Consider the following 26,895-nt stretch of genomic DNA (forward strand, 5'->3'; position numbering starts at 1 on the left):
TTTATTAACAGCATTTACTTTTACTTTTACTTTCAATACTTAAGTACATTTAATATCAGAAAATTACTTTTGATACTTAAGTACAAAAAAAATCAGATACTTTAATACTTTTACTCAAGTAGTTTTCTCATAGGTGACTTTTACTTTTACTTGAGTAATTTTCCAGTCAAGTATCTTTACTTTTACTCAAGTATGACTTTTGTTTTGGGTACTTTATACACCACTGCATTTTAATGTCATTGATCAAAAGCATAAAAGGTTATCGAGTCTGAGTGAGATAAAGATTAAATTAGCATTGACTGTATGTTTTCTAATGAAATTTTGAGCACTATTATAGGCGGATAAAAAAGTGTAGCGAGCAAAGAACCGTTGAGTCTGTGTTAAGAGAGAAAAAAGGAGTTTGTGAATAAGGAAAAGAAGAAACAGTCTGAGATAGTTGCAAATTGGAGGTGCTAAATATAATCCAGAAGGAGGTGGGTGAGTTGATCCATGTTTTCAGTTAGGTTCCTCTAATCTGGATGAATGTATTTATTTATATATAATAATGATGAGACTATCATGATTCCATTTTCCGTAAATTCATATTTTTGAAATAAAGAACAATGATGAAGCACATTTTTCTGAGTATCTGAGATTATCACAGTAGCACCAGTAATACAGCAGTCAATACATTGTGACAAAGCCACCTGGAGGTTTAGGTGTAACTGAAAAATAGTTTCTCAAATGTGTAATATTTCCTTTGCTTGCATGATCAAACACACACAATATGTCAGCCATATTGCCTAAAATACAATACATATTTCTCTTTTCAGTTTCAGGGTGAATGTAATTAAAATCATATCAGTTACCTCCCTAGGATTCAATTACTGTACACAGCAACTCCCTCAAAAGGAGCTATCATCATTTTAAGAATGTTTCACGGTTGGTTTTCGAGTCATAATTCAATCCTACACTTCAATATGTTTCAGAAAATTAAAATGACATATCTTCACAGAACGCTTTGGCAGGAGCTCCCAATCTGAGTGAACTGTAACTTCATTTATAATAGTGTCCTTGCTGAGTTAGATAACATGAATATGCTGCAAAGCTTGTATCCTTCAATTGTGCTTGTAGCTCTGAACAAAGACATTTACCCAGTAAAAGAAAGACAGTTTAAGAGATTTTAATGTGCTTTTTCATACAGTATATTGGTATGCATATCCAGCATAGCATTTCTCATACATATAACTCTCTTATAATCCAGGGAAACGTAGAGCTGAGAGTATGATTAACAGTCAGTCTACCATAACATTATGTCTGCCATACAGTAATGGTGCAGCACAACTGCCTCAGAGGCTCCCTCTGTACTCGGAGGGCATAATACTGATTCCAGCGGTTTTCAACGGAATTCTCCAACTGCAAAAAGTAATAACACTGAGAAACAAATATCTAAAAACAATAAGTGTGCTGAGGTTGAGTACATTATTTACAGAAAAAAGCAGACGAAAACAGAAGTTAACCAATACAAATTGGGAATAAAGTCAGAGAAATCAGCCTTATCCTAACCATCCATAACGATTATACTTGATTTAAATCCACAATTCACTGCAGTTTAGAGGCAAAAAACTGTCCCCTGCTTCTTCATCGTAATCAATATGACTATGATTTCCATCATTATCATTATAATCATCATCGTCATTAACATTGTCCCTTTTTTCTCTCTTTGCAGTTCAGTCTCACTTACTTATCCCAAGTAAGGGTATTCACTTTGGAAGTTGTAGTCCGGACACACTTTTTGAACCAGCTTATAATCGATGCTGAAGAAAGAGATGAAGATGCAGATCACCTTGAAGGGTTTGGCACAGAGCCAGGCAGCGTGGGACTGGGTGTGCTCCGTGAAGCAGGTCTGAGAAGGATCGTACAGGCAGGGTTTGGGCTTCTTGGATCTATTGGTTTTCTCATACTCCACCCGGCAGTTAAAGGTCTTTGTCTCCTTTGGGTGAATGGTGGTCTGCCGGCTCTCATGGATCTGGACGTTCTGCTGAGTGTGGGGGTGCATATGCTGGAGGACTTCAAACTCCACCACTTTGGTGGGTGGCACGATACTGACCGACACGTTCCCCAGGCTAGACGAGTTGTGGCGGAAGAAAACAGTGAACGTCCCATTGATGTGATCCACAATCTTCCCTGTCACCAATAAGCTGAACTTCATGGTCTTGACGTTGAAGTAGAAGTCTCCCCAGCCGAAGATCCTCTTGGTCTTCTGGAATGTCTTTAGTGAAGGCTTGCGCTTAGAGCGGTATCCTGTCTGGTCCAGGAGCAGGGACTGGTTCCGGGCCGAGTCGTATGGGTTAAAGAAACTGTAGTTTGGTGGCTTGGATTTCATGGGTGTCTGGTCAATTGAAGTGGAGAAGATACGTGTTTGGTACGGAGGCTTAACCACTCCACCTGTGGTTCCTCCCACTGTGCCTCCACCCATGCCATACGGAAGAGTCTTCATCACAGACCCCACTGGGCCCATATCTGACAATTCCACCTGCTTCTCCAATCCTTGGACCTGGAGAAAAGAAAGACACGCAAGTGAAGAAGAAGAAAATGTTATTTACAACGGGCCAAAGACTATTCAATTTAAATGGTCATAATCTGCAGGAAAATCTATTTATTTCTAGTTTAATCTATACTTATATGTTTTGTCAACACTACAGTTAGCCACATTATATTAAAAAGCCAGATTGCTTATTGTTTGAGAAATTAAAATTAACATCAAACGACAGCCAATCAGGCATGAAATCAGCCCAGTTGCGTAATGCCCTGTTATGTGTGTCTCCCCAGTGTCTCTTGATTATTCATTCCCTGAACCTGCCCTTAGCCACGCCTGTCTCTTGATTGTTCATTCCCTTCACCTGCCCTTAGCCAGTCCTGTCTCTTGATTGTTCATTCCCTTCACCTGCCCTTAGCCACTCCTCTCTCTTGATTGTTCATTCATCTCCTTTGTCTCCCTAATCACTCGTGCCCAACACCTGTGGTTTTCCCCCTTATATATTCTCCCAGTCTTTCCCTTTTCCCCTGCCATATGTTGTCTTTGTTAGCATACTGTATTCCTGTCTTTGTTACCTGTCGTGTCCATTTAGCAATACTAAGTACATTTGTGTACTTTTGGAGTTTTTACTTTGGAGTTTTGTCTTGGGAGTCCAGTCTCCAAAGGACAGGAGGACGCAGGACGGTCTTTCTGCAATTGGAACAGCAGCTGACTTGATGACATCACCACATCAGCTGTTCTTGCTCATGAGTTTAATTATTCACTGTAAATTACTTTTACAGTCCCCAAAAATATGACAACCCTGCTTTTTTCATTATCCTTTAAATATTATTTTATTTTGAATTGTGTGTATATGTATATATCGAAATATTGTGTAAAAAATAAAAACATATATATATATTTGTGTATATATATATTTATAGTTATATTACACAAGTAATTGCAAACAATTAGGTCAAAAGTAAAAAGACACCACTATAGTTCAATGTTAAAGTTTAATTAAAATATTAAGTTATGAATCTTAACCCCTGATGTACCGTTACCTGTGAATAAATAATAAACTCGTTGTCCTCGATAGATCCTCCAAACCGAATTATATCTCATGTTTAACCGCTACGGAGACATCAGAGCCAGCGGAGCATTTAAAAAAAAAAAAAGGAAAATGGGACGATCAAGCCACATCCCGGCATTTTGACCTTGCTTTGCGAGAAGCGGACTTTGAATTGGAACATGTACTAACGGACGACCTCCTCCGCTGGACGAAACTCCCACTATCACACATGGGCAGAATAAATACAGTTAAAATGACAATTCATCCTAAAATAAATTACCTAGTCACAATGATTCCATCTCAACCTACCCACTCCTGGTTCAAATCTCTTGACTCAATCATCGCTCAAGATTATTGGGAAAATAAGACGGCAAGAATAAAACTGGCCACTTTACAAAAAAAGTGAAACACAAGGACTTGAAGCCCCACATTTTTTCCACTACTCACTCGCAAATCAACTTTAATACATTCTTAAATGGATCCACCCCAATCAATCAGACAACACATGGTTAGATATAGACAGACAGACAGTAAGGACATTCATATTACAGACCTACTATTTCCTTGCTTCAAAATGCCAACAATAGCAGAAACTGTGACAGTCTGGTAAAAATCCCCAACAATCACTAACATCACTTTTGCACCCTCAAATTTCACCCCTATATGGAACAATCCTGACTTTCTAAGCTGCAATAAACCTTTAAATCCCCACACATGGTCCGCTGAAGGCATCACTCATTTGAAACACATCTTTAATAACATAAGCCTGGTTTTATCCCCCCATTTGGTTCAGAAGTATGGCATCGGGAACAGTCACTTTTTGGAATATCTGCAACTCAAATCATCTGTTGAAACGAAATTTAACATTAAGGTCACTAATCTGGAATTACCTCCCTCAAACTCACAATTAATTAATATCACCTATAATATCACACTCTGATGAAATAATATCCATCAAGAAAATGGGAGTTAGATTAATCTATCACTCCTGATGCTGACTTCTGTACCAACATCTGTTCTAATATCCATTTCATGACCAACAAATGCTAATTTACAATTAATACAATATAAAATACTTCATAGAATTCACTACACTGGACACAACATTTTTGAAATGGGATTCACAACAGACATCTGTCCACATTGCACTGAAAATAGTCTGGATAGCTATACATATACGCCACCTGGCACTACACACCAGTTCAACACTTTTGGAAACAAATAACTGAGTCACTGTCTGTGTTCCTGAGCTGCCTCGTCCCGTTATCCCCATCACTGTGTTTATTAGGAGACATTTCATCAATAAACCTGAGCAAAACAAACTGCACAATACTTCTTGTGGCCCTAACTATCGCAAAAAAAACTATACTCATGAACTGAAAATCAAGGACTGAATATATTTCAATGGAAAAACTAACTTCATCTATCATTTACAACACCACTACATCTGGTCATCATTCACTATGTGTTTACAAACTTGACACCATCCATCTTATTGATTAATGAATTAATCTAAATTTATTTTATTTTCCCTGGCCTGAAAACCAAATAAATTCCACGTGCATACATATAAATCTGCCCTCATCTATGTATTTTGTTTCTTTGATTTCAAAAAGACTCAGATACACATACTCTCACACACACACACACACACTCACACACACCCCCACCCCCCCTTGCTTTGCTTGTAGTTGTCCATCGAAGCCGATGATGACGTCCACTTCTGACTTTCAGCGGTGAGTTTTCTGGTGGCTGTATAGTCCTATCCTGGATCCACAGGTCTTGTCGCAGGTGGGACATGCGTATGTAGTAGTGGTGGTCCTGGCAACCTTGGTTGTTTTTCTTGTATGCCTTCTTTCCTGCCTCCTGGCTGTCCTGTCCTCCTCCAGTGCTGTGGTCCCGTCTTGGCACATCTGACGCCAGGTGTTACGGTCAGCAGCCAAGCCCTCCAGGTCCCCTGGTCTGATTTTACATTTCTTTAGCGCTGTTTTTATCTGGTCTTTATAGCGCTTCCTCTGCCCTCCAGCAGAGCGCTGGCCTTGGGCGAGCTGGCCATACAGCACTTTGTGAGGCAGCCGATTGAGGGGCATCCTTATAACGTGCCCCAGCCATCGTAGCTGGTAGTGGGTGATGGTGGCCTCCATGCTCCTACAGCCTGCTCTCCTGAGGATCTCGGTGTGTGGCACTCGGTCACGCCAAGTGATTCCTAGCATTCGCTGGAGACAGCGGATGTGAAAATGCTCCAGGGACTTCACATGGCGGCTGTAAGTGACCCAGGCTTCACAACTGTACAGGAGGGTGGTGATGCACACTGCTTGATACACAGAGATTTTTGTATGGAGGTATAAGTTCTTGTTTTGAAAGACCCGGCGCCTGAGTCTCCCAAAGGCAGCTGATGCTTGTTTGATTCTGTTCTGGACCTCATTGTCGATGTTATTGTCCTCAGAGAGGATACTCCCGAGGTATTTGAATGATGGTACTACAGATAGATGCTTATCATTGATGCTGAAGATGGGTGGCGTGGGTGGGATGTTGGTGCTCCACTGACAGACTACCTCTGTTTTGGTGATGTTGATGGTCAGCCCCATCCTGCTGTAAGCCTTCACAGCTGCATCCAGGACAGCCTGGAGGTCTTGTGGAGTGTGAGCCACCAGAGCGCAGTCATCTGCATACTGCAGCTCAAGGACCCTCACTCTGTGCAGCTTGGTGGTGGCCTGCAGCCTCCTGATGTTAAAGAGGTTGCCATCGAGCCTATAGACTACTGTCACCCCGCTGTTGTCCTCAATTTCCTTATGGAGAAGCTGGGTGACGCATAGGAGGAAGATGTTAAAGAGCACTGGTGCTAGTACACACCCCTGCCTGACCCCTGTGCACACAGGGAAGGAGGCAGACTCTTGTCCTCCTATTGTCACCCTAGCATTCATACCATCATGAAACTGTCGGAGGATGTTGACAAACTTGTTAGGGCATCCAAACCGGAGCAGGATGTCCCACAGTAGGTCTCTCTGCACAGTGTCGAAGGCTTTGGAGAGGTCGACAAAAGCCATAAACAGGTCTTGATGTTGCTCCCTGCACTTTTCCTGAAGCTGCCGGGCTGTGAAGACCATGTCGACTGTACTCCTGTTCTTCCTAAAGCCACACTGTGATTCTGGGAGCAATGCCTCTGTGATGTTGTTGAGTAGCCTCTGCAGCAGCACCTTGGCCAGGACCTTACCAGCAACAGCAAGGAGTGCTATACCCCTGTGGTTGCCACAGATGGTCTTGTCACCTTTGTTTTTATATATAGTGACAATTTTGGCATCTCTCCATTGCTGTGGGATGTTTTCATCAGCCCATACTTTAGTGATGTGTTGATGTAGCGCTCTTGTACAGAGGTAACCACCATGTTTAAGCAGTTCCGCAGGGATATTGTCCATGCCAGGAGACTTGTTGTTCTTCAGAGAGCGGACGGCTGACAGGACCTCCAGGAAGGTCGGGGGTTGGTTAAGGTTGTCAATCGGTGGAAGTTCAGGCAGTTGATCCAGGATGGTGCGGTCTGCTTTAGAGTCCTGATTAAGCAGGGTATTAAAATGTTCAGCCCACCTCTCTAGTATACTGCTCTGGTCTTTTAGGACTCTGAGCCCATCTGCGGTTTTAACAGGAGTGATGCAGTGGTTTGTTGGGCCGTAGATAGATTTGACTGCATTGTAAAAGTTATGCATATCATTTCTATCAGCGAAAGATTGGATTTCCTGTGCCTTCTCTGTCCACCACTTGTTTTGCATTGTCCGTAGGGTCTTTTGCACTTCACGCCTCGCCCTCTGCCATTGCTGTCTGGCGGTGCTCAATGAGGGGTTTCAGGGTTGCCTGGTGTGCTTTGTGCATGACGTTCAGTGAGTTACGGATGGTGTCTGAGTTATTGTCAAACCAGTCCTGGTGGTTTTTGGTCTTATAGCCGATTGTGTGGGCTGCTGCTTCATGAAGGGCTGAGCTGATAGCGGTCCACTGTAGGTCTGTGTCATTCTCTCCTCTCAAGGTGAGTTCAAGCTCTTCAAGTTTTTCAGCCAGGAGCAGCGGAAGTCATTTCTTATGATGGTATCGTTCAGACGGGCACAGTCTAGCCGTCTCCCACTGACCCCACGTTTCCGCATGGGGGGGCGTACGCTCATGTGGACTTTGGCCACGATCATCCTGTGGTCTGTCCAGCATTATGCACCTCTCATGGCCCGGCATATGAGAACGTCTTTGATGTCACAACGTCTCACGATGACATAGTCAATCAGGTGCCAATGTTTAGAGCGTGGGTGCATCCATGATGTTTTATATTTGGTCTTTTGCTGGAAGATGGTGTTGGTTATGGTCAGGTTGTGCTCAGAGCAGAGAGTAAGTAATCTCATGCCATTTGAGTTGGCCTGACCAATACCATGCCTGCCAAGCACTCCTTTCCATATCCTGTCACTCTGCCCCACACGAGCATTGAAGTCCCCAAGGAGGAGGATCTTGTCGGTCTTGGGGATCCGTGGAGAGCCTCATCCAGTGACTGATAGAATGAGTCTTTAACCTCAGTGTCGGATGGCAGTGTTGGCGCATACACACTAAGAAGTGTAGCAAAGCGGTTCTTCGCCAGGGGATACGGAGGGTCATCAGTCTTTCACTGATGCCCACAGGTGTTTCAGTGAGTCTTGGTAGCAGTGTGTTCTTGATGGCCAGTCCCACACCGTGCAGATGTTGTCCACCTGGGGGATAGCCTTTCCAGAAGAAGGTGTAACCAGACCCTTCCTCTATCAGCGACCCTTCATCAAGGAGCCTGGTCTCGCAAAGTGCGGCGATGTCGATGTTGTAACGCCTCAGCTCGGCCGCAATCAGTGCTGTTCTTCTGTGAGGTCTTTCGGTTCTGCCATAGGAGTCCAGGAGGGTTCTTACGTTCCATGTTGCCAGTTTTAGGTTTTTTTCCTTCTGTTTCGACCGCAGAAGTGGAATGACCCGACAGGTGCGGTAGCCTGTCCAGGTGCGAGTTGAGTGGGCATTTTTTAGGCCACCTTTTCTAGGCCCCTCCTCGGATTGAGGTGAGCAGTGTGGTCCCTAAATAGGGGCTGCTCAGTCACACAGGGTGCTGCCGTGATCAGCTGCCACTCAGTCCCAGCTGATAGCGACCAATATCCTGTGCCGCTGACGTGCAGGGCTCTGACTAGAAGCTCCCAGTCTATTCAAACCTGCTCCCGTCGCCAGTTGCCCCAACGCCGCCAGTCTTCAACCAGATGTGGATCCAGAGTATTCACCGTGGTCAGAGGTGGATACCTGCGCAAAGAGATTATTTAGAGTGCCGTTGGAGCGCGCTATCCCCAGTAGCACTATCTTCGCCATGGTGAGGTAAATCTGGTGGCATGGGTGAGCCCAGGACGACCAGTTCCCCATCCTGGCTGCAGGAGGCTGCCGGGTCCTGGCTGTGTTTAGGCCCGCCTATTGCGCACCGCCAGCGCATTGCTTTTCTGTCGGGTCTGCTCCTTAGCCCTGCCTCAAGAGGCTAACCCACAAGGCAGTGGGGCTATTTGCCCATAGCTGGGGCAGTGGTTGATGGGTGCCAGGGCGTGTCCACCTTGTGGTGGGCCTGCACACCGCATCTCTGGGGCCCACTGCTGCTCCGAGATCCCCTGCAGTTTAGCCTGGGACCGCAGGGTACCCAGTTACCATGTGTGGCCACGAGGAGGCACTGCAGGAGTCTTGGTGGTGGAGAGGCTATGTACTGGCAGAGGAGACTTACGCTCTCGGCTCCTCTTTTCACCCCCTATGAGGGAGCTAGCCAGCGGCGGTAGCTGAAAGCAGAGAGTTGCAAGCAGAGGGCAGCATGCAACATGCAGCATGCACTAACTATAAGCACTTCTGCACTACTGCACTAGACGCTTCACAGCCACCCTGTGTGATGACACTCACACACACACACACACTCACACACACCCCCACACCCCCCCCCCCCCACACACACACACACACCATTCTCCAATACTCTCACTTTATGATGTGTTGTCCACTGTTTTGTCGTCCACACTGTTTTGTTGTCTTCTCGGTGTTATGACTATGTATTGTCTTTTGTCTTATAATAAAAAACTTGAAAAAAACTTGAAAGAAAAGAATTGGAACATGTACTTGGGCTACGACTGATGAAGTTTCACGAGTCCATGAGAACATAAGCACAGACAAGAATGCTTATTGATAAGCGCCCCCTGTGTTTTGTCAGTGTTACGTTGCTTGCAACCAGAGTTTCTCTCTTTTTCTCAGTAAAGAGTTTTTGCTTCACTTTACCTGGAGTCCTGCCTATTTTCTCTGCACCTGAGCTTCGCCCCACGAAACCCGTGACAGTTGAAGGTAACCAATTCGGGATTCATGTCTGTTTTAATCCTATATCAGCCCCCAGTGCAGCTTCATGGAGCATTTAAAGTGTTCTGCACTCAACATTACATCGTTGTTAATATACGATAATAGCAGCCCTGACAAAGCCAGAATACACTGCTTTCAGTACTCAAAGTTCAACCAGCAATCTACAACCTCTACCCCCCACTGAAGACATCAATTATTCAGAGGTTTAAATTCAATGTAATCTTCAAACTGGACAAAAAAGTAATGTTGCACTTCATTTCACATACATTATCATAATCCTAAATGTTGTATAGGTCACTCTTCTTATTACCGCTTATGATTTTCACTTCCACGAGCATACAAGTTGTTTTATGTTTTATGTTTCATCACTAGGATTGAAGAAAACAAAACCATCTATTTTTGTTAACACACTTTAATTTTATTGTCAGTGTTGCTCGGGAGAGAAAAACAACTCTGCGTGTAAGTTAATGGATGTGAGCCTTTGTTAGTTTAGACAGCTTTCTGCCTTTAATCCACAGCCGAGGTGGTTATTTGCAGGGCTGATTGACTGGAAGTCTTCCTCTGCTCTCTTTCATGTCTCACCAATCACATCACTGCCATGCTACCAACCATGTGAGCGCACTTTAAAACGCACACACTGGAGCACACATGCAAACTTCAAGCTCAAAGCTGTCATGAAGTGACAGCGTGAAGTATCAAAGCTATTCGGAGGGGTTACATGTGCTTCCCTAGGGGAGGCATTTGGATAGAGTTATAAACTGTTCTAGTGGATAAAAAACCCCAAAAACAAATGAAAACAGCATTTCAAAACAAGTACAGGATCAGATCTTTGTGTATTCTCATGCAAGGACAGTTTTGGTCTCCCTTCATTCTTATCCAGGGCAGTGGAACCGACAGGTTTGTGCCAAAGCGCGACTCATCTTTCATCAATCACTGCACCTAATAATAACTCCATATTGCTATTAGCAGAGGCAACGGGACAGCGCTCAATACAGCTCCTAATGTATTCAGTCATTCAATTAATGTATCTATGTCTGTTGGCTATTCATTAACATGCCCACAGAGCTGATTTCTAAGTAGATTGATTGAGGGGAAAATAACTGAAAGTTTATTGACTAGTGGAGGAATGAATTACCAAAAAACGACAGGTGTTGATAAATGACCAGTGACTGGGATAATGACCCACTGAAGATTTTTAACAGACCTCAACTCCCTTTGGTGTCATGACAGGAAGCCGTTGCGGTGGTCTTGCAATTTTAAGCTGGTGAATTGGTGATGTGAGCCGACTTTGGCGCTGACAGGTAGGAATACGTCACAGTTGATGGCATAAAAACACCCCAATGTGTACAGCAACAAACAGTGTGAACAGTGCATGCAAGATAGGGACTTCCTGTGTATGCGCTGTCAGCAGTGCTGTCAGCAAGCTCCATGTGTTGCCATCTGTCAGACTAACACTCTGCTGGTGCAGTCATTTCTCTTGCTGATGGTACGGAGCTTGAACTAGCACCATCATCATAATCCTTAACAATCTTCAGCGGCAACATCACGCCAGGAACCTCAAGCTAACCTTCTGGGTCAACTTTATGAAGCAAAAACATTTTTTATCAAGGGGTCTGAGGTCGGCACGGGTCTTTTTGCGCAACTGTACGCAGTCAGCAACTTTAATAAACATCGATTGAGTGGAAAAAGATGAGTATGGAGAGAGGACTTCTGCTGTGGTACAAAAGTAATAAAATGCCAAACGAAACCCATGAATAGATGGACTTTCTATTAGCATAAATGTAAAAAAAAAATTGTGCTGGACAGTAAATCTATTTAAAGGGTGAGGATTTGTTAGTAGAAATATCAGATATTTCTTCTTGACATGAAATCCATATGCTATAGACTTTTTGCAAAACAGCGGATGTTTGCTATAAGGTCACATCAGGCTGCTGCAACTGGGAAGAGATTGACGATTTGAAAAGTACAGCTTCATGCTTTACTTCCTCCTCAGCCTCTATTCAGTTAGGTTACAATAAGCGAGAAGTAATTCTCAGCCAAAGAAATGTTGCTGTGGATGATAAAGAGGCTCGAAAGCCCCGTGGTGCACCCAGTAGAAACTATATTTACACACCGAGCAACTCAGCAAGAATATTTTAGTCCCATACATACATGTATTTAATTTACAGTAGTTACTTTTATATACATATACTACAATTCTGGGGAAAGCATAGATTAGCATGTAAATGACTTTAAATATATGTTTTTACAATCTGCTGTCTCATGTATCAATATACTAGTCTTATTTATGCCTCATAAAGTCATGATGAAGTCAATTAAAAGTTTAGAATGTAAAGTATAAGTACAGTTTCAATTGCATAAAAAGGCATGTTTTAATTTGAAGCATGCAAACATGAATAAAAACAATGAATAACAAAAAAGGGTACTTGCCATACTTTTTAAATTGCCATCTATGGTCAAGCATATTTTGTAATAACAGTGGGATAAACCAAAGATTTGATCTAAATCAAGCATTCTTCACAGATATTATTTCCCTGATTAAGTTATTCATGTTCACTAGCGCTTTTGTGAGGCTGTACTTAGTGACAGCGGTGCTTTGAGTTAATGCTAAAATCCCCATAACATACAAATAAAATGTAATTTGTCTTGCAGGTATTACTTCATTAACATAAGTACTGGATGAACTACAACTATTGGCTTGCTAGAAGAGACGGATGGATTAATGGACAACCCGGAAACATAATGCCTCCGGCCATATAAGGCTTCTATATAAAAGGTTAATAAACATGCATGTTTGTACAACATTGAATGGTAATCCATTTAATTACTCTTGAGGCATCTCACTGAAAAGAGAACCTCATGGTGGTTCTAGACAAACCAGGAGATCATGAAGGTCTTCAGGATGTATCCTCTGGGGAATTTCTGTGCAAAGTGTCATGACAATCCATCCAGTCATTGTTGACACTGGTAGCATGACTTGTTATCAGAATCTGATGAATCCTTTGCAATTTATTTGCCATAACCGTGCCATGAAAAACAGCATCATTACCAGAGACAAACCATCTCAGGATTGTGTGACCTTTAATCCATTAAAACCACTGAGGTGACTAAATAACGGTTAAAGAAAACTTGACGTGGGGGAGATGACTTGGATTCTTCCAAGGTGCAACGTTGCCTCCATAGCCAAGCTTTACACACATCAACACGGCATTAGAGTTTCCTCCATTTAGGATTGAGATTCCTTTTTGGTAGCATGAGATGGAATAAGTATAGTGGTGGACTTATACATATGTATGATATAGCCAACTCAATAACAGCAGAATCATAGAAAGAACAATCGGATTACAGAGTTTAGGAGATAGAGGGAGATAGCGAAGAAAATGTTATTAGCGGAGAAGTGAGATGAGGAGCGGAGAGAGAGTAAGGAGATCTTGTACATTTTCGAGGAACGGGGAACATTAATCATCTGTAACTTCATTTGGAAGTTTATATGAGCAAAAAGGCATCTTTAGTTGCCGCTTAGATGAGACACCTATAACCTACATGGAAGTACACGCTCGAATGAAATCCAAGAGATGTTCAATGAGAAGATTATGAGTGTAGCTCAGAGTGAGTGACATCAAAAGTAGACACACACATGCTGGCAGATAGAGAATAGCTTAAAGAGAGAGAGAGAGAGAGAGAGTGAGCGAGGAAGCTTATTAAATAAGAGAAGGTCAGATGAGCTCTAGAATTGACTGCTGAAACTCGACATATCACATGCCACCACAATTAAGATCTCTTTTCATCATTAAGAAAGCGTTGGCTCAATGGCAGCGCCTCTGCTCTCCCTTTCTTTCACACTCTCTCCGTCTATCGGGTATCTGATCCTCCGTCGGGTGGTTCGCTCCCCCTCCCCATTCCCTCTTCATCCATAACTTCCACACCTCCTTGAGAGTATTCAGAGGGAGTGAACTTCGCTTACCAGCTCCCCACCACACATCCGACTTCCTCTCCTGACCCCCCCCCTCCAGAAGGACTGATGAGAAAAGGAAAGCTGCTTGTCTCAGAGCTCTCTCTCTCTCCCAGGCGTGTTTCTTTGTTTAATTGGAGTTTTATTGGTGACAATCAATTCATTTCTATCTGTGCTCCAGGCTGCATTGATCTGCTGTCACAGGGGAGAGTCAAATGTACAGTTCCACTCCCACCACGCTACAAACCACTGACTCTGATGCCAGCTACTGACTTTCACCATTTTAATGCTCGTTGTGATTAGAAACAGAAATGGATTTTGTTCTTTCACAGTTTTCAGGTTAAACTCACCGTTCCTCGAGAGGAGTACGAGAGGCTGAAAACTATTAATAAGCACACATTCAGGGTGAGATGTTGAATGCACATCAGTTGCAGTGGCGGGCCGTGGGCCTGGGGCCTGGGCCTTCAGTGAGGTCCTACACAGTCCCACCCGAATTAATCCACCTCTTATTACCATCATTATGATGCCATGGCTCTAGACCAGGGCTGCTCAATACGTAGATCGCATGACATTAAAAAAAATTGGCCCGCCCCCGTCATTTTCTCTATAGCACGTCTTTGTTCATTTATTAAACTAAACAGCCGTCTGATGTTGATCGTATCTACACAACAGCATGTCATTTCTCTCGGCTCTCCGTCTCGCGCGCTGCAGAATGCGCGCATCGGGATGGAGAAAAAGAAGAAAAAAAAGTCCTCCTTACGATGTCTAACTTTTCTTGAAAAGTTCGTCTTGAGAAAGGCGTTAAAAGTATATGCTCGACCAAATCGACATCTTCTCCTCCTTCCGCCATTGTGGGTTGAAAAAACAGCTTTGTAGTCCGCGAATTAATTCCTTTATCAAATTCAGTTTCCTAGTTCTGAGGTTCTGCATATACCTGCCCATAGACCCCGCCTCTCAATATTGGTAATCCAATCAAAAGACGTGCACGCCCTCCGCCTGCTAGCTGGCTCCTGTGCCGGTTCCGGGGCCAGCTAGAAGGCCTACAGGAGCCAACTCTAAAGCTGATTGGTTGACACAACATCGTCATTCCCATTCACTTGAAGCTACCAGCGCCCGCAATCTTGATTCTGAAGGCCTAAGGGCAGATTTTAGCCCCCTGGCAACACACGATGGCTGAATATGATTGGATAAAAGATCTAACATAAAGACCAGCCCTCCAAATCTCAACCTGGGGCTGGCAGCAGAGCAACCAAGAGGAACGCTATGAAATTAAGAGATTAACTCTTACTCTGGGAAATAATTGAATACATATTTGTGGGAAAATATAGGATACACTACTTCTATATATTTTACTTCACTACATTTGATTGGCAACATTAGTTACTTGTTACTTTGTAGATGTATACTATTAATACAGAATATAATCAACTAAATACATAAATGATGTACTGTTTAGATTAAAGCAGGATATTAAATTATCTGCACCTTTACCAGCTGCAACATTAGGGATAAACACATTAATGCATCAATAATGAGAATCACATATTATAATAATTATTATACAATATTATTCTGAAATGGACTATTCTCTATAATTTGTATTTATTTATTTAAAGTCCATTGAGATTAAACATCTCTTTTTCGTGGTTGACCGGGCCAACACAGGCAGCAACACATGAAACACGTAGTTACAAACAAAAAACTCTGAACAAGACAACAACAAGTTAAGAGACAGTGATGTCAAAATTATTACTTGTTGTATTTTAAGTGTATTTAAAACAGTTTTACTTTATCATTTTGGCTGCAGGACTTTCACTTCTAACAGAGTATTTCTACACTGGGGTAATACTACTTTTAAGTACTTCTTCAACCACTATTGACTGGGAAAAAGTGATTATTTTGTTATTATTTCATCTCCACGGGACTTCATCTCAGTTTTTCCCTCCATGCTGCAGTTCTGTTTGCTTCACTGAGCTGTGACGTCCGGTGCACGCTGGGGCAGTTTTTAGCAGCCGAGTGTGAAGCGGTTGAGACGAGGGTCAGCACCTCTGAGTCAATGTACTGCTGCCCCAAGTCAAGGAGTTCAAATATCACGGAGTCCTGGTGACAGCTGAAGGTAAATTAGAGTTCAAGGTCAACAGGTGGATAGGTGCCCCCATCACAGCAAGCAGCAAGGATGCGAAAGCTTTCATCCGTCCATAAATGTGATTCATCTGTGTGTTTGAGTTAGTTGGTGGATAGCTGTGGCAAAAGCCAACTGATTATTGTTATTGTACAGTTACCTAACAGCTTCAAGTGGATTACCACCTGGAATAGGGCCAACACTGGATTTGTCCGTAGCCTGGGAAAGGCAGATCAGGAGATCTGAAAGCCGTCAGTCGGCAACAGACAGGCAGGATCAAGCAGCAGGACACCTACAACAGTTAGTCAGAAAACTCATTTCAATGTTTGCGGCTCACTTTTGGGGTGGCGGGTGACCTAAGACCTCCAAAAGAAGCGTGGCGTACATGTGCTTTGGGCATTTACAGTAGTTGTGCAATCATCGAGACTTCATTGTAGCTCCTCAGGGCAGACCCATAGGTCTCATCCCAGGTACTTGGGCAGCACGGTGGCTCAGTGGTTAGCACTGTCGCCTCACAGCAAGAAGGCCCTGGGTTCGAATCCCGGGCGTCCCGGTCGTTCCAGGTCCTTTCTGTGTGGAGTTTGCATGTTCTCCTCGTGCCTGCGTGGGTTTCCTCCGGGTACTCCGGTTTCCCCCACCATCATAAAGACATGCACCGCAGCCTCACCCCGGCTCGTATGGATGTGAATGAGTGTTGGTGGTGGTCGGAGGGGCCGTAGGCGCTGATTGGCTGCCACGCTTCCGTCAGTCTGACCCAGGGCAGCTGTGGCTACTGATGTAGCTTACCACCACCGGGATGACTGTGTGTGGATGACTACTGGACTCTGGACTGTAAAGTGACTTCGAGTGTCTAGAGAAGCGCTATATAAATTAAATGATTATTATTAATATTATTTGTATTACTATATAAATCCCATTTGTCTCATGAACACGACAGGAAGTGACTTATAAGAAGAATATCTGGGCCACCAAATTGGAGCTGGATGGTTGTCTTATAGACAGAGAAGTCTACATACATATTAGATATGATAACAGGGGGTTTCCTGGGTCAAAATGGGTCTTTGGTGCTCCCAAAAAATTGTTTGGCGCGCTGTGCGCGCACGGTCTAAATCGCACTGTCCATTCGCGCACCTCACAGTTGCGTATTGATCAGACAAGAAGACACACTTATCAACTCGATTACTATTGATCAAAACAGAACGAGGGTTCGGCTGTAGCCTACTTGAAACATACTATTGAGAACATATTCGCTGACATGCACGTGATGAACACAGGGTTTTTGTTGGTGTTTTTTTTCCATCGCGGACTTTTTTTTGCCTTAAGGCACAATCACACCAGACGCGACTATAAAAAACAGCCGCACCAAAAACGCCTTGTCAAAAATGTGCCGGGCAAAACAGCGCTGGGCGCCTGTGGAGCGGACCTGCGTGCGCAACCAACCATTGATTTGGGGTTCAATATATTTAAAAAAAAGAAAGGAAAGAGTAGGCCTACGGCGAACACCACCATCTATTCCATGAGTTGTATCTCGATGGCGAGGCTTTCAGTTGCACTTCCTTCCGACCGAGCAGGAGTCAGTGTGAGTCGTGTTTAGATTCATAATTATAAAGATCTTCGTAATTAAATACCGCTAATATAATATATAATATGAGGTTCTCCTCGGGAAAACAGGAAGGAAAGCCCGACTCCTGCTTAATTCGATTGGCTGCCTTGGCCGAGTGTGACATTGATGAGCGGTGCGCCTCCGACCTCCGCGCCTCGCGCTTAAAGTTGAGAATATTAAAACTTTTAAGCACGCCTGAAAAACGCAAGAAACCCGCGTCTGAAAGTCGCGCCGTACCATAGGGAATCAATGGTTTTGCGGGCTACGCGTTTTTGAGAGGCGCGTCTGGTGTGTTCGAGCCCTTAGGCGCTCGGGATTTGTCATATAGGCGTTCGGGAAAACGGCTTAGGCGCGCGCCCAAATTTTCTCTATGCAGGAAAAACCCTGGATAAAAGTTAAACCTATGGCTATTTGGTGAAAGAACATTTAATAATGTTACAATGTCGTCATTGATGCTGAAACAATGAAAAAATCTTGTGATGCACATAAATCAGAGAATGCTGAATGAAACATATTCATAAGCGTGTGGTAGCCTACTGTGACTCAGACATGTTCAATTCTACCAGCAGTGACTTGACTCTGTTTGACAACGATCAAATAATAATGAAAAAATTACTTTTCTTCCATCCACCTAAAATATCTGAGAACTGAAAATGACATTAAATTACAAAAAGCAAAAATAAAGCCAGGAGGAAAAAAGATGAACCAGTAGGGGGAAAATGGAGAGAAAGGGAGACAGACAGACAAGGAGAGAGGGAAAAGAAGAAAAAGAAGAAAAAGAAAAAGCAGTAAAAGCGATTTCGCAGTCCAGTGGTGTCGCTGGATTATCATGAAAATGAAAGCTACTGAGTCAGGGAGTATCAGGGAGCAAGGAAATGGAGCAGAGACAGATAACACAGCAAGGGAGAAGAAGAAAACGAATAAGAGGACGAGTGTAGAGAAAGCAGAAGTGTGTAAAACAATGTGAGGGAAAAGTGCAAAGAAAGAGAGAAACGGTAAAAAGACAATATATATACGACACACAGTGAGATTATGAGTGCAATAAGACAAAAATGAGAATCACTTCACCCCATAGAGAATAATCAGAGGTTTCTTGAGAAGTAATATCTGTAATATTATATAAGAAGACCAGTTCAGTTCTGAAATATCTTTTTGTTAAAGTTTTTACCACGTATCAGGGAAAAAGTTAAAAGTATGCTGGTTGATCATGAGCAAAAGTTTTCAGAATATGTACTTTCTGTATATATCAACATCTTGTAGCATATACAGCAAATACAGCTTCATTGGAGTTTTGTTTGGAACAAGCATCAACTGAGGAATAAAGAAAGAAAGAAGTGAGGCAGTGCTCTCTTCCATATAACGTCTGGATAAGAGGATTTATGAAGGTATTGTGTGCTAGCTTAAGTGATATATTCTGGCAATATTGCACAATATTGCAGATGTCACTAAAATTGGACTGAGAGGGAACTGTAGAAATCCCCGGTTGGCATGCCGTGGAAAAAATGTTTTACAGCACAAACCGTCAAGACAATTTTCCATTAATGTTACTTTGCTTTGGCACTTTTAAAGGTTTTATGTATCAAATAGCAGGTCTTAAATGTACCTTAAATAAGTGTTAAAGAGACTTCTTTCACCATCTCTAATCAAGCAACAAAAGACATGCAGAAGAAAGAACGTTTGCAACAGAGATCCAGTGGAGGCGGAGGTTGTACAGGTTGGGACCTAATGTACTGCTTTACAGGATGTATGTTTACCTTTACTATTACAAAGACAATCCACCTTACTAAGAGTCCCCATAGTACACAATTGGCCCCATCTTGCAAAAAGACTGTCATGTATTGAAAGCTATAGCACGCCATTTTGGTAAACACACCATTTTGCTTTCTTGTCAAGACAAGATGAGAAGATAGTCATAACTCTCTAATCTTTGAATATGTTTTCCATTAAGCCGTAGAATAAAACATAACAATATCTTAATTGCGTTTTAACCACAGACCTCATTTCAGACATCTAACCAAAAATCAATTTGAAAAAGCAGTAAATTCACAACAAAGAAATGTAAGTGCAAAAACAGTGTCTCGCTGCAAGGTTTTAGACTCATTCCTGCAGCACTCTATTGCAGGAAACATCCTATCAGCACCTTTAAAACACACATTTAACAACAAGTTTAATCCATACAAATTCAATGCAGCATATACAAAAACTGTCGGGGTAATGTGTTTGGTTGGGAGCAGAAACTTTTTTAAAGGACAACAAACACTCGGCTATATAGTCTTTATCGTTGGATACGATAACTGGCAGAGGGATTAAGTGATAAAGGACAAATATGACAGTGTTTTCGATCTTCCCATCTAAGTCACGGTCCACAAAAGCAAATAAGTTTATTTCCTAAAATGTAAAACTATTCCTTAAAACTTCCCCCGCTTTGCCACAATCTAACAATATTTTTTACTTTTACTCATTAAATCAATGCAGTTACGTTTTAAACTGCATTATAAACTCCTGTGAACTATCACACTCAGGCGTAAACGACTTACCCGATATCACACAGAATGGTCAACTCAGTTTCCATCTTCAGTCTCACATTGGGTCCAACCTATTGGTTTACGATTTTTTAAAACTTAAAAAATCACTAAAGAACCACACATCTGTCGTTTTAAGTTGACATAGATGCGTATACCAACTGTTTTTTACAGCATGCCGTCGACAGCGTACAGCTTGACGACGCTTCATGATGCTTATTATTCTGGTGCTTATTAGCTCATTAATAGCCCCACTGCTGCGCTAATGGTCTTAATTGCTTTTTAACCGAAAAACCGTTGTTTCATGTCACGATGCAGATTCAAAGGTCTGGACCGAGCAAGTAAACTACTCCAGTGCACATTAGCATTGCCATGCAGTGAATCACAAACATAAAAGTAACAGGCACAACCAAACACTGGAGGTTCAGAGGACAACATTAATCCTGCCTCTAAAGCACGAGGCGATAAAGTGACGTCATATACTCACATAGATTGAAGAATTGAATAGAGCTTAAGTCTTCGGACCGCTACAGTCCTCCAAGAAACTAATAAATCCAAAATCTAGCAACCTTTTAGGAGAATCAGTCAGGCGTTGGTGTGTTTATATATACGTATGGTTAATGTTGGTCACTATAAGGAATATTGATAGAATTAAACAGTAGCTTACACCTTGTGGCGGGATTGGCGTCCTCAGGACAAAGAGTCAGTGGTATTCGCCACTCCCATTGAAGGATAACAAATGCACTTTCCCTCTCTAATCATTGGAATTTGTTTCATTTCATTCAAAGGTGCAATATACAGGTTGTGGTGATTGTTTCCAATGAGAGGGAAACTTTTTGCGCGGTGCTTTTGCTTTGCTGAGCTCCTTACATTGTTCAGCTCAATACGTCTTCAGCGGCGCGCTGACTGAACCAAGTTGAAAAGAAAGACTTGAAACGTGCTTCGATTTTGTTCTCATTGTGGTGACATTTTCTGGAACGACATGACCAAAAGCAGTAACCAAAATCTGGCAAATCAGTTTGGTACTTGAGATGTTGGGTTAGCTGTTTTCATGAATGTAGACTGTATTGTTAGGTAGTGTGCAGATAATAGTTTGGGTTGAGCTCATGTTAGCACACACAAAGTACAAAAAAGGCACAGCAAACTGCAAAATGCTCTGTCTGATCGAGCCCTAACAATGAGGTCACTTATTATGTATACATCTCTGCATTGGTAATGTAGAAGATAACAGTATGATGTAGCAGAATATCATAATGACACAACTAGGACTACATTATCAAAACGAAAGAAAATGTAAAACAGAAAATACAATTACAAATTGTGGCTTGGTGAACTACTTGATACTTCCCCCACCCTCCATGTCTGTGTTTTATAATCCAAACAGGCAACGCCTCGTGGTTTCTCCCACATCGCTCTACTCCGTCTGCTGAAAGGTGGACAAGAGAGGCACAGAATACAAACCACGGTTTCCTTTATCTTTAAAGTCATTAGAAGATTTTGCTCTCAGGAGCCTGACTTTAGTGGCCATAGATCAACTGTGTGCAGGAGTCCTCCCTTGTTCCTCCTATCTTACTGATCACATCAGATCAGCATGCCGGAGTGTTTTTTGCCTGGCTGGGTGGGCAGACTTCCCACAAGTCTCCAGTGATGCCACGGCACCTGATCAATCACCCAAGGCAACTCTTTGGGGACCCGCCAGAGAGGAAGGGAGGGACGACGGAGCGGGGAGGCATCGGTGGATTGAGGGTGTCTCGTTTGCATGCGGGATGGCAGGCAATGCATCAAAAGATGACAGCTATCCCATTCTTCCTTAAACAAGAGTGGTGAGACGCTCGCTGGCTGTGCCTGAACTTTAATCATTCATCTAAATAACTGTTGCAGAAGTCTGAGGGGGCCCGCAGCCAGCCAGGCTGCAATGGGCGTGGGGAATATGGAAACTGACGTTGCGCTACTGAATTGCTCATTTGTAAATGGGTAAACATATATTTGACTCAGATTGCAAAAGCACAAAAGCGCTTGTCCTCATCGCCCACAACCCCCCCTACTTCTTCCCGCTTTTCTCTCTCATAGATTTATGTCTTGAACTAGTTTGAAATTCATCAAGGTCGGACTGAGCAGGTTGGGAGGAGGTGCAGGGTGCTCAGGCTCTGGCAGCATGAGCGACGTGTTGAGCGGCTAAGTGACAGTGATTGATGCCCTCTGTGTTTCGCAACTTATCAAGCGCATACACACACACACACACACACACACAACACTCTGCAAACAGATAAACAGCAGAAACATGTGAGTTACAAAAAAGAATCAAATTAACACAGGGGAATGGTAAAGAAGAGGAAGAACCCCCCCACCCCCCGAGGAACTATCTGCATAATGACGAGACGAAATGGAAAGAAGGAAGAAAAGAAAGAGGCACAGATTCCCAGCGGGTGAAACTGAACCCGGGAGACGTCAGTTGGTGAGGGATACGGGGACACTGGGCCTGTGACGACTCCGACAAGTCACCCAGGCGGCAAAATAAAGCCCGGCTTCCTCACATTTGTTTCCAGTGCTCATCAGTAGGAGAGCTGGATGACGGATGGACTGGCGCTGGGTGCAACACGAGCGTGTCAGAGTTACTCACCATAATAAAGACCGTCTCTTTTTCCTTTGCTTCCCTTTTTTTCTCTTTTTTTTACCATGCCTGCGATCTCACTGCCTACAACACATTTAATTTAATTTTAATCTGGCTTTGTTTTTCTTCCTTCACCCCTCACTTACTTCATCCTTACGTTATTCCATCTCTGATCTGTATTCCATCCCTCAGTTATCTATTTATTCCATAATTTTCCTCATCCCGCTTCCTTCCACATCTTTATCATTCCAACCGTGTATGACTTTATCAATAAGACTGGCTCCAGATTGTTCCTTCCCTCATTATTGTTGCTCTCTCCATCCATCATTCTTCTTTTTTACCCTCCTCTTCTCCAACAACTCACTCACAACATCATCCTCACTCTTGATCCCTTCCTTCCTTAGGTGCATCCTTCCCTGTCTACATCCACACACCCTTCCTTCTACCTTCCATCCCTTCATCCTCCCATTCCTCATCTCATGTCTCCATCACCAAAGGCATAAACTGTTTAAAGATGCACCTTTAACTCCATACCTCCATGCAACCTTCCTTCCCACTTGTCTTGCTGTCAGAGCCCAGGCCTCCCAGTCTGTCTCCCTGATTTGGGAGTCAGCGATGTAAACTGATGATTAGACAAAGATGAAAAGACTAAATGTTTCCATTTCTGCTGCTTCCCTGCTGTGAAGGGAAGGGTTGCTCTCTTTGCTTTTGGGAACTCAGCCAAGTGGGCCCGCGTGGGGGGGGGGGGGGGGGGGGCAAAGCTCAAACCTGCGAGGAGATGCGTGGCTCTCCTGTCGGGGGCACACTGTCTTCACTGGGGCTGATGGCAGAGTTAATTGGAGAGAAAACAGTAGGAGGTGCCAATGAATAAAACCCCTGAGAGGGTCTGGCAGCAGGACACGGTGGCATTCCCCTTTCACGTCAAGGTTATGCACACACTCTGAAACACACACCTGCTACTGAGACTGAAGCGACAACGGTCCTGTAATATCATTTGCATAGAAAGCACGGGATTAGCTCCGCTTTATTCTGTGCGAGTAATTTGATTAAAAGGAGCTGGAAATAACACGAGAGATAAGATAGATGAAGATAATACAACACGTACACATACAGATTCGAGCGCACAATATATGGCACGTTTTCTCCTCTGCTGCCTTTTGCATGCCTCTGCCAGTATATAAATCACCCGGCTTCAAGGACGCAGCACTGGGACCCCTAACTGGGATCTTTCACATCCACCATCTGGACGCAGAGTGCTGACCAGCGGCCCTGCTCTCATTCTGTTCCTCAGTACCAGCCACAAGATGGGGGGCGGCGGGTGTTTGCAGGAGCTAGAAACCTAATCAATCCAACGACTGCTTAGTGTGGACTGGACTTAACCCTCCTGATGCCTTCGGGTCAATTTGACCCGATTCAATGTTTAATGTCGGTGTTCTTTCGGTAGTCAACAAACAAACATAAAGTACCTCACACTTAAACTTGGAAAACAATATTAATTCTAATAATTTTCTGGAGGTTTTAATTGCTGGGGTCAAATTGACCCCAAGGGTAAAATATGTCAGTAAATATAAAGGTAACAGGAGGGTTAAACATTGAATCGGGTCAAATTGACCCGTAGGCATCAGGAGGGTTAACCCTCCTGTTACCTTAACATTTACTCACATATTTTACCCTTGGGGTCAATTTGACCCCAGCAATAAAACCTCCAGAAAATTATTAGAATTAATATTGTTTCCCAAGTTTAAGTGTGAGGTACTTTATGTTTGTTTGTTGACTACCTAAATAGCCCTTTGAATATATAAAAAAGTTGATATTTCTTATATGTTTGACACAGTGAAAAACAGCCTGGGGTCAAATTGACCCCAAAGAACACTGACATTAAACATTGAATAGGGTCAAATTGACCCTAAAGGTAACAGGAGGGTTAGAAAACTTCCACTCTGGAGATGAAGAGCAGTCGAAGAGAGCAGTAATGATATTTTGAGAGAGAGAGAGACAGCGGGCGCAAAAGGCAAAAAGAAAGCGAGATAGGCCGCCAGCGTCTCTGTTCATCCGGACCTGTCGCACATATTCATTCACACGTTCCCTCCCTCTCTGCTCTTCGCTCGCCCTCCTCCAGAGACGATGTCTTTCCATCATTCGACTTGGTTTCACACTCCGAGACCCAATATCAGAGTAGATATGAACAGATGAGAGAAACGCATGATTGACTTTCCACAGACAATTGTGTCCACTTCGGTTATTTGTGTCACGCTGTCCGTTGGTGTAAGTAGGCCCATATCTCTCTGGCCCGCCTGTTGCCCGCTGTCTTTCCATCAGACCGAAGACATTACGGAGGACAGCAGTATTCCTCTTTCTCTCCCTCTCCAGCTGATGGGACAGCCGCTTTGTTTCAGCTCGGGTCATCTCACCTGCTGGGTGCTGCCCGGTGGCTCATCACTCGGTCATTGTCAACACCCAGATGTGCACACACACACAGACACACACACATAGACACACACACACACATGAAATTCATCCTTGAAAGATGCCCACATGCATCATACACATTTGTGGTGATGATGCTGAAGTTCATTCTTCAAATGTTGAAATCAATGAATTCTATTCTAGAAATGGATTTACTTCATCACAGTCATGGAAACAGGGCTGCAGCCACAACCAAATACTGGCGATATTAATACTGACGTTATTAATTTTATATAACTGATCTTAATCTGCAGATTATTAATTTATTATATTGCTGCATTCGCAAATGATTATGCAGACTGGAAAAACAAATGAACATGTTGTTAGGTTGATGGAATAAAGTATTTTAAATAAAATTAATTTGTGTCTAATATTTTGTGGAGCTATAAAATGCAGCTTCCACTTAATATTCCGTCGCAAACTTTAACCACTTTCTCTGGTCTGAGCAAGCTACGGTTTTAAATTAAAAAAGTGAAAATATTTGAACTTTGGTTAATCTACCACCATTAACAATACTCTCCCGTCCACTAACATGCTCTTGTTTGCCATGTACTTTCTTTCTGATTCAAGATAAATATACCATTAATCTTTTGGTTTATAACATGTCAGCAAACAATGATATGATAATTAACGGTCCACCGAAATATATTTAGTTAATTATCATAAAAGAGATATAAAAGCTGCAAATATTCATAGTTTAGATGCTGGTAAAAATCATGAAGAGCCCTGCTGATAACTGAGATTCAACATAGCATATATATATATATATATATATATATATATGGCCTGGCTATTGGTCTAGCGCTACTGCAGGAACACATTGGCCAATACATTAACTTGATTATCGAAACCAATTTATTTGGAGGTAAAACTGAAAGTGCCTGTAACTCTAATTAAGATCCCTAATTACAGATAAAACCAGAAATAAAGGTAAGTTGAAGTTTAATCAAGAAGCTGAACTGTGATGACACTTTACAATTGCTAGTAATATATTTCCTATTCACCCTTCCTTTCATGTGAATATGAGTTAATCTGAGTGAAGCCCCTGTGTCCCCAGATCTTAGCAATAAAAGACAATGTTGCAAATGATGTCAAGGCCAAGCGGCAACCTCTGGTTCGGAAAATTAAAGCCAATACGGAAGCGTCTAACAATTGCATTCTCGATACTGGCCAGCAGGGGGCGACTACTTAGGTTGCAAAAAGATGTCTGATTGTATGAACGGCTACGAGAGAAATGACCCAACTTCTCACTTGATTTTTACTTCAGTGAACACTGTAATGGTCTCAATGGCAATAGTCTCAATTCTTCGAGACAGCAAGATGTTCATTTCGTAAATATGGTCCCATTTCGTGGAAATAGACCACAAAGCATCACACAAACAAATGTGTGACGTCACAGTGACTACATCCACTTCTTTTAAACAGTCTATGTTCAAGACCTTCAAGCATTATATTCATGAAATAAGAAATTGTGATATTCTAAATACATTCCTCTATTTAAACAAATAAGTAAAAACAAATTGTGTCCTCATTGATACATGAACCAAACCTAACTGTGTCTGACTTCTGCCAAATGAAAAGCTCTCACAGTTTCCCCCCTGATACAGGGAATATGCAGCGGAATATTTGTTTATTAAGTAACATTGTGGCCCTGCTATGATAGTTCCATTAGTATTACTGACCTGCTCTCAGTCAC

General features: G+C 42.8%; 1 protein-coding gene across 1 annotated transcript in view; it reads right to left on the minus strand.

The window, feature by feature from the left end:
- Window positions 1–1,146: 1,146 nt before the first annotated feature.
- Window positions 1,147–26,895, minus strand: part of LOC130208850 (neurexophilin-2) — a 53,431-nt gene continuing 27,682 nt past the window's right edge. Inside the window, exon 2 of the mRNA XM_056438206.1 lies at window positions 1,147–2,536. Within this exon, the coding sequence (XP_056294181.1) occupies window positions 1,724–2,536 (813 nt within the window). The 3' untranslated portion in view covers window positions 1,147–1,723. The remainder of the gene's footprint in view (window positions 2,537–26,895) is intronic.

This window comes from Pseudoliparis swirei, chromosome 18 (genome assembly GCF_029220125.1).
Source record: "Pseudoliparis swirei isolate HS2019 ecotype Mariana Trench chromosome 18, NWPU_hadal_v1, whole genome shotgun sequence".
In the NCBI taxonomy this organism is placed as follows: Eukaryota; Metazoa; Chordata; class Actinopteri; order Perciformes; family Liparidae; genus Pseudoliparis; species Pseudoliparis swirei.